Source organism: Phascolarctos cinereus, unplaced genomic scaffold (assembly GCF_003287225.1).
Source record: "Phascolarctos cinereus isolate Bilbo 61053 unplaced genomic scaffold, phaCin_HiC Scaffold_7;HRSCAF=346, whole genome shotgun sequence".
Lineage (NCBI taxonomy): Eukaryota > Metazoa > Chordata > Mammalia > Diprotodontia > Phascolarctidae > Phascolarctos > Phascolarctos cinereus.
Genome location: NW_027556180.1, coordinates 32,100,399 through 32,114,128, shown reverse-complemented (window position 1 = coordinate 32,114,128; position 13,730 = coordinate 32,100,399). Strand labels below are relative to the sequence as shown.

The following is a 13,730-nucleotide window of genomic DNA, read 5'->3' as shown; positions in this document are numbered from 1 at the left end:
CCTCTCTTGTTTTACAGATGGAATCCCCTGCAGGTGAATCCACCTGTCCAAAGTCTGATTAATATGTGGCTGAGATCGCTTTTGATCTAGGTCCTGTTATTACTATGTATGATGTAGGGTGGGGGAATGCCACAGTGAGTGAAATCTCGGCACGAAGCACTAACTGAAAGCTTCAGATGGAGTCGTTGGGATACTGGGGAATAGGTTTCTGAATTGTTTCACGATGACTTAAAGAGGCATTGGATCTTTCTTATGGCTGGGACTTCCCAGAGGCCCACTGCTAATCTCCAAGTACCGATCAAAACAAGGTGTAATGTCGGATACTTAAATCCCATCCACTTGAAGCCCTTTATGTGAAAGTGACTCAGTTTGTTTCCTTTAATCTTTGCTCATCCTACTTCCAGCCTCCTCAATGACAAATGCTTTGGGAGAAGCTTGTAATTCTACCTTTCGTTATGTTGCTTTATTTTTAAATGGAATTCTATTTTCTATGAGAAATATTGACATCTGCTCATTCTTCTCAGTAATACAAAAGAAATCATGGCAGATTCTGGCAAAGTATTAAAATTAGGTAGTCCGATAAATGAAGGTTTTCCCCTAGAGGTGGAAAGTAATTAGATTAATGTGGTTCTTTCCTTTGCCATAATCTTCTTCATCAAATAAGTATTCCACATTCCTCCCTGAATTCTATGCTTGTTCATTTCACCAGAAGTTTCAATATGGAACCATGAAATTGTACATTTAGTCAGATGCCTTTATAGGTAGGGAGACAAATGTGGACGTATTTTCCTTACACACACACACACACACACACACACACACACACAACACACACACCCCTTACATTGGTCTTCCTGTAGTACACTATTTGAAAATCCTCTGATGCGTTTGTGTGATATTATAAAGCATTGCTATTTGTGCTGGAGTCTTAGCATTCTTTAAGACTGTATGCTCCACAACAAAGAGGATAAAGCTGTGAGTCAGGAAAACCTGGATCCAAATGCCATTTTTTACAAGCTGTGACACCTTAGCCAAGTCACCTGACCTTTTAGCCTCAGATCTCTGATCTGTGAAATGGGGATAACTAACATTGTAGTACATATACCTATGTGAGTACTAATCTGATATTCAGACAAGTGTGTGTGTGTGTGTGTGTGTGTGTGTGGAGAGAGAGAGAATATTGTAAAGGTTGGCTTTGTTTACTATACCATGCTGCCTCTTATCAGTGTCTATCATCATCATCATCATCATCATTATTATTATTATTGAAAGAAGTGATCCATATCTTATCTAAATTTTACATCTCCTCCAGTTGCTAGCATGGTGTTCTATGCACAGTATCAATAAACATATTCAAATTACCAAGTAGTATACTAGAAGCTGAAGATAGAATGACAAGAAGGAAATGTCCTCAGGGCTTATTAAGGAGCTTCCATTTTATTAGTGAAAACAATGTGTACACGTATAAACGTACAGTACCTATTTATAAAGAAAATCCCAGGGGCAGCTAGGTGGCGCTGTGGATAGAGCACAGGCCTTGGATTCAGGAGGACCTGAGTTCAAATCCAGCCTCAGACACATAACACGCACTAGCTGTGTGACCATGGGCAAGTCACTTAACCCCAGTGCCTAGCCTAGATAGATAGATAGATAGATAAATAGATAGATAGATAGATAGATAGATAGATAGATAGAATAAAATAAAGATCCCTCCCTTATCCTCTCCTCCTTCCCTTAGATGTTAAAAAAAAAGAAAGAAAGAAAAAGAAAATTCTAGCTCCTTTTGGTGAGAGAAGAGGCAGGGACCTCACTCTAGCACCTCCTAGGAGGTGGTATTTGATCTCAGCTTTTAAGGAAGCTCAGGGTTCTGGAGGATGGTGCGTGCTGATGCAAAGGCTCAGACATGGTCAACGAAATGCCCTGTATGATGGCCAATAGTAGGCATTTGATGAATGTGTGTTAATGAATAAATAAATGAAGGAATAAGTGATTGACTGACTGAACATAAGAAAACTACAGGCAAAAAGCAAACAACCAAAAGCAGCTATAGCATCATACTTTACAAAAAGTGACTAATGTGGAGTCAGAAGACCTAGGTTCAAATCCCAGGTCTCTGTCACTTGTAATGTATGTGACCTTGAGCAAGCTTCCTGGGCCTCACTTTCCTCATTTGTAAAATGAGGGGGTTGGATGAAGTGAGTTCTAAGGACGCTTCTTGCTCTAAATGTGTGGATTTGTAATCTATGACCCTATGAATTTAATGGTTTATTCATGGAGAATAAGCACTCCTAAAGTTTTTCAGCATCTATAATTTTTTTGTCTTTGCCTCTCTGATAGCTCTTTGAGGTATTAATTGGTTAATTAGTCCTGTGATTTAAGCCAAGCAGCTTTTTTAAAAATTTTAGTAAATGTCAGGTCCTCTCATGCAGCCTATGTGCTTCCCCGGCTCCTGGATACAGTGTGACCTTGGTCTCATGAGCAGTCTACTGTAGGTCTCTTGAAAGCTGCAATTTCTAACCTCGAGCAGCTGTCCAACAGTAACAGCAGTGCGGGGGATGGGATCCAGTGACGTAAAATAGGAGGCTTTTTAAAACAAGCTGTGCATCAGCCACACTCTTGTTTATCAAGTTACAGTTGGTAGACAAATTGTACGTCTGCAGAAATCATAGCCAAAATTCTTGCCTCAAACTGATTGTTCTACATGTGATATTTACACCAAAACTGAAAACCAATTAGTGCTTTGTCCTTTCATGGAAGAAAGACTTCTCAAGATGGGGAGTTGGAGAATCAGTGTGGTGCAGTGGCAAGAATGCTGTACCTGGATGCAGATAGCATAAAAAAAGAAAAGAAAAGAAAAGAAATTTACATGATAACTGTATTATATACTTAAAAAATAGCAAGTGGCACATAAGAAATTTATGGTCTCATATGCAATCTTTTTTATTTTACTTTGTTATAGAAATGTTTATTTTATTCTATGAATTAAAAGTAAAATAAATATTTTTTTAAAAGATGCTGTACTTGGAGTCAGGAAATCTTGGGGTTCAGACACTTAGAAAATATGTGACCATGGGGAAATCACAAAATATCTTTGAGTCTCAATTTCCTCATCTGTAAAATTGAGATAAAAATAATAACACCCACTTCAAAGGGTTGTTTTTAGGTTTAAATGAAATAATCCATTTGTAGCACTTTGTGAAATTTAAAGTGCTATTTAAGTATCTGTTTTTCAGTGTTTTTTGGAGGGGTCAGGGCCCTGGACCTAGGCTTTCATCGTTTTTGGGAACTCCCAGTGAGGAGACTTCCCTCCCTCTCCCAAGTTAGGGAAGTACACACTGCCTTTTGTAAATAATACCCAATGGATAGTCTTAGAGACTTACTTGAAGCATAAAGAGGTTCTGTTACTTGCCCAAGATCACATAGTCCAGGGTAGGCCTTGAACCCAGGTCATCCTGACTCTAAGACCAACTCTCAGATATTAATAATTTAGTTATTTTTTTAGAGTGATTTTCCAGGGTGGTTAGATCAATACACAGTCCCACAAACACTGGCTGTCTCCCTTTACCTCTTCCAACAATGACTGTTTCTATCTTTTCCCATCTTTGACAATTCGATGGATATGAGTTGAAATCTTACAGATATTTTAATTTTCATTTTTCTTATTAGTGATTTGGGATGTTTTTTCCATGCAGTTGAGGTCACCATGCCTCAGTTGTTAACATTTTACCCAGCACAGTGCTTGGAACATCTTGGTGTTTCGTAGCTGTTTGTTGAATTTAATTGAATCACCCCTGTATAAAGTTGCTACAAAATGAAAGTAATTTCTGACATTTTTAATCCCTTTGGTATAAGCAGCAGCTATGAGAGAGAAAACCTGGAAATAGTTCAAGAAGATGTTTCAGGGCATTGGGCTTTATGTCCCGAACCCTTGGTTCAATAAGTAGCCCAGTGGTTCAGGTAGACAGTCCCAAAGACACTCTGTCTCAAGATACTGGCCTGGAAGCCAGAACACTTGGGATCATGGCCTGCTCTATCACTACCTATCTACATGATGCTAGCCCAAGTCACATCTCCTCTCTGGGTCTCAGTTTTATCCTTTGTGAAATGGGTGGGAGGGAGGTGGACATTAAGCACTCTCTCTGGTCCCTTCCAGCTCTCATGGTCTGTGAATTTACTTCTAGATGAGACTGAGTATGAATACAGTGGCAGTGAAGAAGAGGAGGAGGAAAATGACTCTGGAGAGCCCAGGTAAGAAAGACGGGACACAAAAATCCAAACCAACCCTTTCATTTTTCTCGTACTTCTTTGGCCTTTTGGTGTTCCTTCTCTTTCTCTTCATCTATTTGCTTCAAGGCTCCTTGAGAATGACCTTGTTTAGCTCATTACCCTTTAGCATAATTAAGTATTCTGGAGAATATCTCTGGAGAAAGCCATACAAAAGAGTCAGACTTCAAGTATCCGTCCCCCTAGGTATATAGGGCCGAGGGTTCTTCCACTTATACAAAGAACAGTGGAAAACAAAGGCATGTATTAAGATAATCAGGGTCAGAAATCACTTCTGAAAACAGTATCCAGAGAGCCCAAGAAAAGGTGGGATTCCAGGACTTCTATTTAACTGTTTCAACTTCTCCAGGGCCTCAGTTTCCTCATCTGTTAAAAAAGGAGGGGGGAGGGGTAGGTTAGACTACATAGCCTCTTAGGACCCTCTCAGCTCTAAACCTGTGATCCTATGATCCTTGCCTTGGAGTATTCATATGCAACTTACATCTATTAAGACAAATACTGAAGAATTGTCAGTTTGGCATTTCAGGCCTTTCCAAACCTGGTGCCAGCCAATCTTCCTAAATTTATGACATGATACCAGCCCTCACAGACTGTGTTATAGCCAGGGTTGTTGTGAAGGTCAAATGAGATAAGATTGTAAAATGCTTAGGACAGTGCCTGGCGTATAGTAAGCAAGTGCTACAGAAATGTTTGCTGTTGTTAGCAAATGGGCCTGCGTGCTGTGCTCCAAACAAGGTCTTCCTGGGGCTAGCCACTGTTCCTTCGCAAAGATTGTCACCAGTGATTGGAAACCTCTTCTCCTTCACTTCTGCCTCTTATAAATCGCTCGCTTTGTTCTAGAATTAGTTCTTATGCCACCCCCTATTTGAGGCCTTCCTTGATACCCTGATTTGTTAGTTAAGTTAGTTATATGATTATCATCATCATCAATCATCCCTAGCATTTATATAATGCTTTAAGGTTTGCAAAGCTCTTTACAGATATCTCATTTTATCCTCACAACAACCTTAGAGTTAGGTACTATTATTATCCCCATTTTATAGATGAAGACACTGAGGCAGATAGAGTCTAAGTGACTTGCTTAGGATCACACAGCTAGTTAAGTATCTAAGGCTGGATTTGAAAGGTCTTCCTGACTCTAGGCCCAATGCTCTATCTGTTGTGCCCTCTTAGCTCTATCTAAGTGTGTCCTTCTCCCTCCCTCTCTCTGTCTGTCTCTCTGTCTCTGTGTCTCTTTACCTCTCTTTGTCTCTCTCTCTCTGTCCCCCCCCTCTGTCTCTGTCTCTCTGTCTCTCCTTCTCTCTCCATCTCTCTCTGTCTGTCTCTCTGTCTCTCTGTCTTTCCCTCTCTCTCTCTCTCTCTCTCTCCCTCTCTCTATATATGATATATGTATGTATATTATATATATATATATGTGTATATATAATATGTGTGTGTGTGTGTGTGTGTGTGTGTGTGTGTGTATGTATATATCTTTTCCCCCCATAGAAGGTAAGCTCTTTGAGAGCTTATTTTTCATTTATTTCTTTGTATTCCCAGCACTAGCATAGTGCCTGGTATATAAGAAGTCCTAAACAGAATCCTTTTTGCACCCCAGCTAGGTGTCTTCTGTAATAAGGAGATCATAACTTGAGGGCTGAAAGGTGACCTAAGAGGTCATAAAATTGCAAGGTCATAGCCTCAGAGCTAGAAAGGATCAATGCAGCCATCCAGTCCAGCCCTGGCCTAATACGTTAAGCATCTCACCCTTTGTGAGAGCTGGGATTTGAACCCAAAGCCAGGGCTCTTTTTCTAGAATCACATTTCCTCATTTTTTATCCATGTGTTTTCTGCTGCCATGAATTTGATTCTGAGTTTTCCTCAATTCTGAACTTTTAAGCCAACAAGCCTAAGGTGACCACCTCCCTGTGATTCTTTTCCCCATGAGAGGTAAAATGGCAATCGTATAAACCCTTTGCCTGCCAAGAGATAGCCAGCTCAGACATATCATCTTCCAAGGGCAAAGACCAAAGAATTCCTTCCTTGCACCTGAGGCTTAAAATGTTGGCCATGACTCATTTGGCAGTATAAAGAGAATGGCTCCCAGGAAACCGTGTGGAAAATGAAGCCGTCCTCGGAGGTAGAATACCAAATGCTATCTCTCCAGTTGTAGCCTGTCCAATCCCACTGGCACATGCTATTTTCTAGTAGGTTATCCAGCCAGAGAAGTGTCATGGACTTTCTGATGACTGACTGACTACCTATGCAAATTAGGCACTGTTTCAATGACACGAGGTGTCCCAAAAGTTTTTGTGCCATTTTAAGCTTAAACTGCATTGAGACTTTCGAGACACCCTGTATGTTTTTTCAAGCTGAGCTGTGCTTGTGCTGGTCTGGTCCCTTCCCTGGGCTCTCCCCAGCTCACAAACTGATCCCTTTGCTTAATATAACCATGGCATGCCATCCTATCATAATTAAGAATTATGTCCATGTTTCTGTTTTTACAGACTTTAATCTTATTGAATTCCTGAAGAGTAGAGAGGGACATTTTAGAAATTAGATAGCAGCTTCAGAGTCATAACCAGGGCACTCTGAGATGATTTGGACTGAAAGGTGCCTCTGGGTTTATGATCAATCGATATTTCTTAAGCATCGTTAATTTTCCTGTTGCATTATTAGTCTAGTGCCCTATTTGATGCTATAGCTCTCAAGAACCTGGAGTGACCAACATTCACAATGAGCCAGCCATCAAAGGAGAACTTTTCTTCAATAGGTGTTTTTTGAGTGTTGAAAGATTTCAGAGCATTTCAGGAGGGGCATGGGGGTACAAAAAAAGCACATTGCAGAGCCTGCCCTCAGGGAATTTCCAATCTAGTTGGGGCAATGAGCCCTCTATGCCTTCTCAAAAGAAGTATGCTCCAGTGGAAATAATGTTCAATTTGGTGTCAGAAGGCTTGGCTTCCAATTCCATCTCTTATCCTTGCTACCTCTCTGACCATGGCCAATTCACATGGCTATTCTCAGTTTCCATTTTCTTATCTATACAATGAGGAGGCTGGGGCTAAATGGTGCTTTTTGGGGTTTGAACTTTTGAATCTATGATCTGGGTAGCATTAACTTGTAGCATATGGTCTTCAAGAGAACAAGACATATCTCTGCTTATTTTCAAGTTTTGAGAGAAGGCCTGATGTTCTTAAGGGGAACAGATTGGCAATTCCATGTCCAGGGAACCTCACCATGAAGGCACCATTATCCCAGCATCCCATCAGATCATTCCTTCAATCAATAAGCATTTATTAAATACCCGTCATGTGGCAGGCATTGTACTGGGTACTAGGAGTACAAAGATAAAATTTATACATGTATATATGTATGCATGTATTTATATAATAATGTATATGATAGGATGTATAATAGCAATACATATGAATATATTCGAAATAAATGCAGGGTGATTTTTGGGGTTGCTAGGAAGTACAGTGGATAGAGTACCAGGCTTGGAGTCTGGAAGACCTGAGTTCAAATCTAGCCTCAGACACTTACTAGCTGTGTGACCCTGGGCACTTAACCTTGTTTGCCTCCATTTCCTTATCTGTAAAGTGAGCTAGAGAAGGAAATAGCAAACCACTCCAGTATCTTTGTCAAGAAGACCCCTCATGGGGTCATAAATATTTGGATACAACTAAAACAACAACAGTTTTGGGGGAGAAAACAGTAGCAGCAGGGAGGGCTGGGAAAGACTTCTAGCAGGGAGTGGCCTTCAGTTGAGCTTTGAATGAAACCAGGAACTCTGGAACAAGTACATTTCTGTCATCGAGAACAATCCCTGTAAAGGGCTGAAGGAAAGAGTTGTGAGGAATGGTAAGAAAAGGCCAGTTGGACTAGCCCATGGAGTTATGGAGGGGGTTAATATCTAATAAGGACAGTAAGTTAGAGCCAGCAAGATCTGCATTTGGTCCCAGAAGTAATAGGCAGTCACTGAGGTTTGTTGAGCAGGGAAGTGACATGATCAGATCGGTACTTTTGGAAAATCATTTGGAGACTGATGGTTCATTCTATCAAAAGCTACCAAAAAGAAATGAACAGAGTCAAACTTAGAGGCTTGCTATAACTGCTTTCAATCTGACATCTACCTAAGGCAGCTGACCTCTGGGCATGTAATGGCCTTACACACAAGGTAAACTGAGTCTCCTTTCCAAGTCCCTTCTCCATACAAATTGTCTAGGAGTAGGAGATAAAAGTACTACTCACAAGCCTCCTTCGGGGTCCTGATCCAAATGTCACTCTATAGTTATTTCTCCATAGTGCTGATTACTAGGTAGGATCTTAGAGCTGGGAGGGTCTTCAGAAATAGGCTAATCCAAGCCCCCTTATTTTACAGATGCTACCCCTGAGGCATGGAGTGGTTGAGGTGATTTGCCCGTGATCATACAGGCTAGCTAGCCTCAGAAGTGGGATTCAAATGCAAATGTGCAAAGCAAGTGTTCTTTTCATGGTACCAGTTTGGGACACACAAAGATGGATAGCCCAGTGTCTACCTACAGCCTAGGAGGACTAATAAGACATACACACAAATAAGACTAATACAAGCTAGAGTATGACTTTTCCATGAGGGAGACCCAGAGAACTTTGTTAGTTGAGAGGACAGAGAGATCAGGGCATGCTTCAAGGAGGAGACAATCCTTGATTAGACTGTGGGGGATGAATGGAAATTGCCAAGGCAGTTCTGGAGGGAATGAGGATTTCTGCAAGAGAGAGCAGCATGAAACAAAGGCAAGAAGCTGAGCAAAGGGTGAGAGGAACAGCAAACAGCCCAGCTTGGAGCACAGAGTCTCTGAGAAGTCGCCCATATGGGAAACCCAGTGGAATAAAAATAACTTTGCTCCCAATTTTCATTTGAAAGTAAACAACCTAACACAGAGTAAAAATTGGGAAAGAGGGAGATGTGGGCGCCTCTGCCTTGATCCTTCATGACCCTTCCTCCTTCACTAGCAGCCCCTCCTCACCTTTTGCAGAAGGGTCTGGTTCACATCAAGTCATTGCAGGTGGGGAAAGAAGAATTCCAGAGAGGATCTAGTCTCAGAGATTTCAGTGTTTCAAAGACCTCTGATTTTCCTGGTATGGGTTTGTCCTCCACCAACGTAGATTGCGTCTCCCTGCATCACTGAGTAGGTGGTGATTGCCAGGGCGAGAAAAAAAAATCAAGACTAATCTTGATTAGTGGCTAATCTGCTGATGTACCTCTCCCAACTTAGCTAGGGCTCCCAGCATAGGATATAAAGGCTCGTGCTCAGTGTTTTGATCAACAAGCACTCAGTAAGCACCTACTGGATACTTTGGATGCAGAAACATAAAGCAAAACAACAGAAGCTTACATTCTAGAGGGAACTTGTCCAGTCGTTTTTCAGTTCTGTCTGACTTTCCATGACCCCATTTGAGGTTTCCTTGGCAAAGATACTGGAGTGATTTGCCATTTGCCCCCCCCCCCAGCTTATTTTACAGATGAGGAAACTGAGGCAAACAAAATTAAGTGACTTGCCCAGGGTCACACAGATAGTAAGTATCTGAGGCCAGATTTGAACTCAGGAAGATGAGTCTTCCTAACTCCAAGCCTGGTGCTCTATCCTTTGAGCCACCTAGATGCCCCTCTAGAGGGACAGACATGTACATATATTATATTTTTAGTGATAATTTCTATATTCGTATATGGACAAATTAAGCTTACATACTAGAAGTGTCGCCTCCTATAGGAAGCCTTTCCTGATTCCACTTAGAGGCTAGGGCCTTCCTTGCAAACTAGCCTATATTAGCCATGTACCTATTTTGGATCCTTCTTTAGAATCTAAGCTCTCTGAGGGCAGGTAGTATCTCTTGTCTTTATAACCCCAGTTTAGCAGAGTGCCTGACCATAATAGTATGTAATGTTTGTTGATTGATTCATTGATTCACTGACTGAAGCATTTATAGCTTAGTAGGACATGCCAGGACTTGGGCTCCATGCTAGGGATACAAAGAAAGGCAAAAATCAGTCTCTGTTCTCAAGGATCTCACAGGCTGATGAACTCGAAAACAGGCCAACAACAATGTACAAACAAGATGCATCCAAGAGAAATTGGAAAAGAATCCTAGAGGGAAGACTCTAGTATGAAGGAGACTGGGACAGGGTTCCCGTTGAAGGTGGGATTTTAGCCTGGAGTTGAAGGAAGCCCAGGAGACCAAGAGACAGAGATGAGGATTGAGAGAATTCCAGGCATGAGAGGTAATGCCAATAAAAATGCCCAGAGGAGAGGATGGAGTGGAATCATTTTTTCCTCGGTCTGTCTAGCTCCCTTCTCTGAACTTGAGAAAACTGGACAATATAGGGCATGCCCAGCCATGGGATGCCTGGCAGAATACTGAACTGGAGAGACAGTGGCTAAGAGTCCAGGAGCCCAGCCTAGGAAAGTTAATGAAGCAATTGTGTAGTTTAGGCGGCATCCTCCTTTGTGCTTTATGGAAAGTATAGAAGGTAGAGTGTCCTGCCTGTAGCCTCTCTCTATGCCCAGCTCTGGAAAGGCTGCAGAAAACCCCACCATAACCACTACTCAGTTTTCGCTTGTATACTGCAGCCCCTTCATTGGGGCGTGGGGAAAGCCAGTCAGTAGTACTCTACTACTATCTGTCAAATAAACAAACAAGCCAGCAAACAAACAAATAAAATTTCTCTGAGCCCTGCCTCCCTCCAGCCCCAACTTCAACATAGGAAGCCTCAACCCTAAACCATGCCCTGGCACTTGGGAGTCAGATTCAGAACCTTAGTCTTTGTGTGTGTGTGTGTGTGTGTGTGTGTGTGTGTGTGTGTGATTCTGTGCTTATGGGACAGACAGGCAAGATAAACAGCTGAGGGAAGGGATTAAAAGGCAGAGAGAAGCTATCATTGTTGATGCTGCTTATAGATATTGGAAAACTAACAGAAAAAAGGGAAACTGAAATCTGAAATTGACTATATAAAAATTATGCTAATTATAGTCATTTATAAGAACTAATTACTATATGAACAATAACCATTATGCAGCTCATTCATATCTGTCAGATTAATTTTGTTGTAAGTTTTATTTGATGGCAACACTGATCTGCTTGTGGCTGCTTGGATTTCTGATGCTCATTTGGCATAAGCATTTGCTCGCTATACTTTTTTTTAAATCAGAAGGAATATTAGATAAAGTTAATTTGTAATTAGCATAGAGCTTGCACCTGTGTTCCAGTGCTTAAAATTATTTATTCTCAAGTAGTTTAACTCTGTCTCCTGAAATATTATTTATAGTATTAATCTGTTGGGGAAGGTAAGTTTTCCGCCTACTCTCTGGTTTCATACTGAATTCTATTCATTTCAACAAATGTGTGTGTGTGTGTGTGTGTGTTTGTGTGTATACATATATGTGTATATATAGTAATCTCCTATAATATACAAGGCATTATGGATACAGTGGTAAAAATGGCATAGCCCTGGCTTGGAGAAGCTTGCCACCTACTACTGAGAAGATTATAAAGTACTTTAAGCACATTGTCTCAGCTGATCTTTGCAAAAAAACCCACGAAGCAACTACAACTGTTATTATTCCTTTTTTACAGATGCGAAAACTGACTCAGAGCGGTGTCTATAATTAAAAGTTATTAAATGATAGAGTAGGATTTCAACCTATGTCTTACTGACCCAAGGTCTAGCCCCCTATCTGCCCTAAAACTCCATGAAGGGGAAAAGTATGAGATGAGATTGATGGGATAAGTTGGAGTCAAATTATAGAGGACCTAGGGATCAGCAGGTTAAACTGTATTCTGCAGGCAATGGGAAGCTACTGAAAATGGAGTCTTAAACATCAGCAGATTTTCTTATAAATTAAACTTTATTTACCAGTAGAATATTACCAAGAGCTTTCATCTTGATACTCCCACTGATACAACCACATTCACAAATGCTGACCTTTGTTCCCTAAAGGTTTCCATATCACATCTTGTAAGTCCTTTAGGTAAATATTCCCCTTTCTGTTGCTGCTGTGATGGTGGGAGGCACAGTGTTATATGATGATGTGACATTTATACTTGCTTCCAACTCCTCAAATTATGGTTTTTGAGCTTTTACCTGTGTATTTACCTTAAAGAGTTACTTGGCACAATAAGCTCAAAAAATGTATTTGCTGATGCGCATCATAAGAATGGTAACTTCAAACTGCTGTCCCTCAACTATGCACATCACCAATGGAAGAGTAAGCACACCCATTGAGTTCCATCGTAGGGAGCCACTCACTTATGTGGTCAAGGCCATTGATGTCCTCAGTGCCTGAAGTCCCAGTTATCCATTCTTTTCTCCATCTTCAGTAGGTGGTTTATTTCACTGGACTCACTGAGCTTTCTCCCTGCTGATCTGGTAGCTTCTAATGAGTGAGTAGCTCTGCAATCAGACACTATGTCTTGTGGGGGCATTGGTAAAGAGGAAAGAGAAAGAAATCTCACTTCCCTGAGAACTAAAGAATGATTCCCCCTCAAGACCTAGATTCTACTCCCAAATCTGGGTCCTTTTCTGTGACACCAGAAGGAAGACTACTTAGATGATAATCGGGCACAGCTGATGGTCCTCCTTTTCTAAGGACACCAAGGCCAATATTTTTGCCAGTCAAAGGCTAGTGGCTCTCTAATCCCATCCACGATGATGGAAAAACATCTTCACACCTCATAAAATGGTAACAAATAGTAATAAAGCCTCTGTTAGTCCTAGTTTGACACCATAACACCATGTCGTCTTTTACCAACCTGCCCATTATTTTCTGTGTTTGCCTCAACTGGGCTAAGGGGAAAGCAATTGATCAGCGGTGTGCTGATCAGCTCCCCTACCCAGATACCTTTATTTACATTGCCATAATCATCAAATAGATTGTTCTTTTAGCTCAGCTTCCCTTTTTTCTACATCACTTAATTCAAATCTCATATTTCAGTAAACCAATGAATAGACATTTATTAAGCGCCAAATATATGCCAGGCACTATAAATACAAAGAAAATAAAATGAAAAAAAAATTTCTTTCAAGAGTCTAACATTGTGCCAGAGAGAAAACATATACATATATATGGATATATGGAGTAAGTACAAAATAAATACATGATAGCTAAATACAATGTAGTTAGGGAGGGAGAGTAATAGCAATTGGGGGCATCCTGTAGATCAGGGGTGGGGAACCTATGGCCTTGAGGCCACATGTGACCTTCTAAGTCCTTGGACACAGCCTTCTGACTGAGTCCAAGTTTTACAGAACCAATCCTGTGGCCTCGAGGCCACAGGCTCCCCATCCCTGATGTAGATGCTTAAGCCATTGAAGGCATGCACTACCATTACAGTTCAGTACACAATGGTCAACCATTGGTTGGATGTGGTCCTCCCCAGTTGTCCTGATCTATATCTTGCCACTGGACCCAGCTGGCTCCGGAGGAGAAAGT

The 13,730-nt window shown here is 41.1% G+C and overlaps 1 protein-coding gene across 10 annotated transcripts in view; it reads left to right on the top strand.

Moving 5' to 3' along the window:
- TNIK (TRAF2 and NCK interacting kinase) overlaps positions 1 to 13,730 on the top strand; it is a 415,562-nt gene that overhangs the window by 285,888 nt on the left and 115,944 nt on the right. For all 10 annotated transcript variants that reach the window (XM_020980386.2, XM_020980405.2, XM_078147460.1 and 7 more), the window contains exon 11: positions 4,182 to 4,248. In XM_020980386.2, coding sequence (XP_020836045.1) covers positions 4,182 to 4,248 — 67 coding nt within the window. The remainder of the gene's footprint in view (positions 1 to 4,181; positions 4,249 to 13,730) is intronic.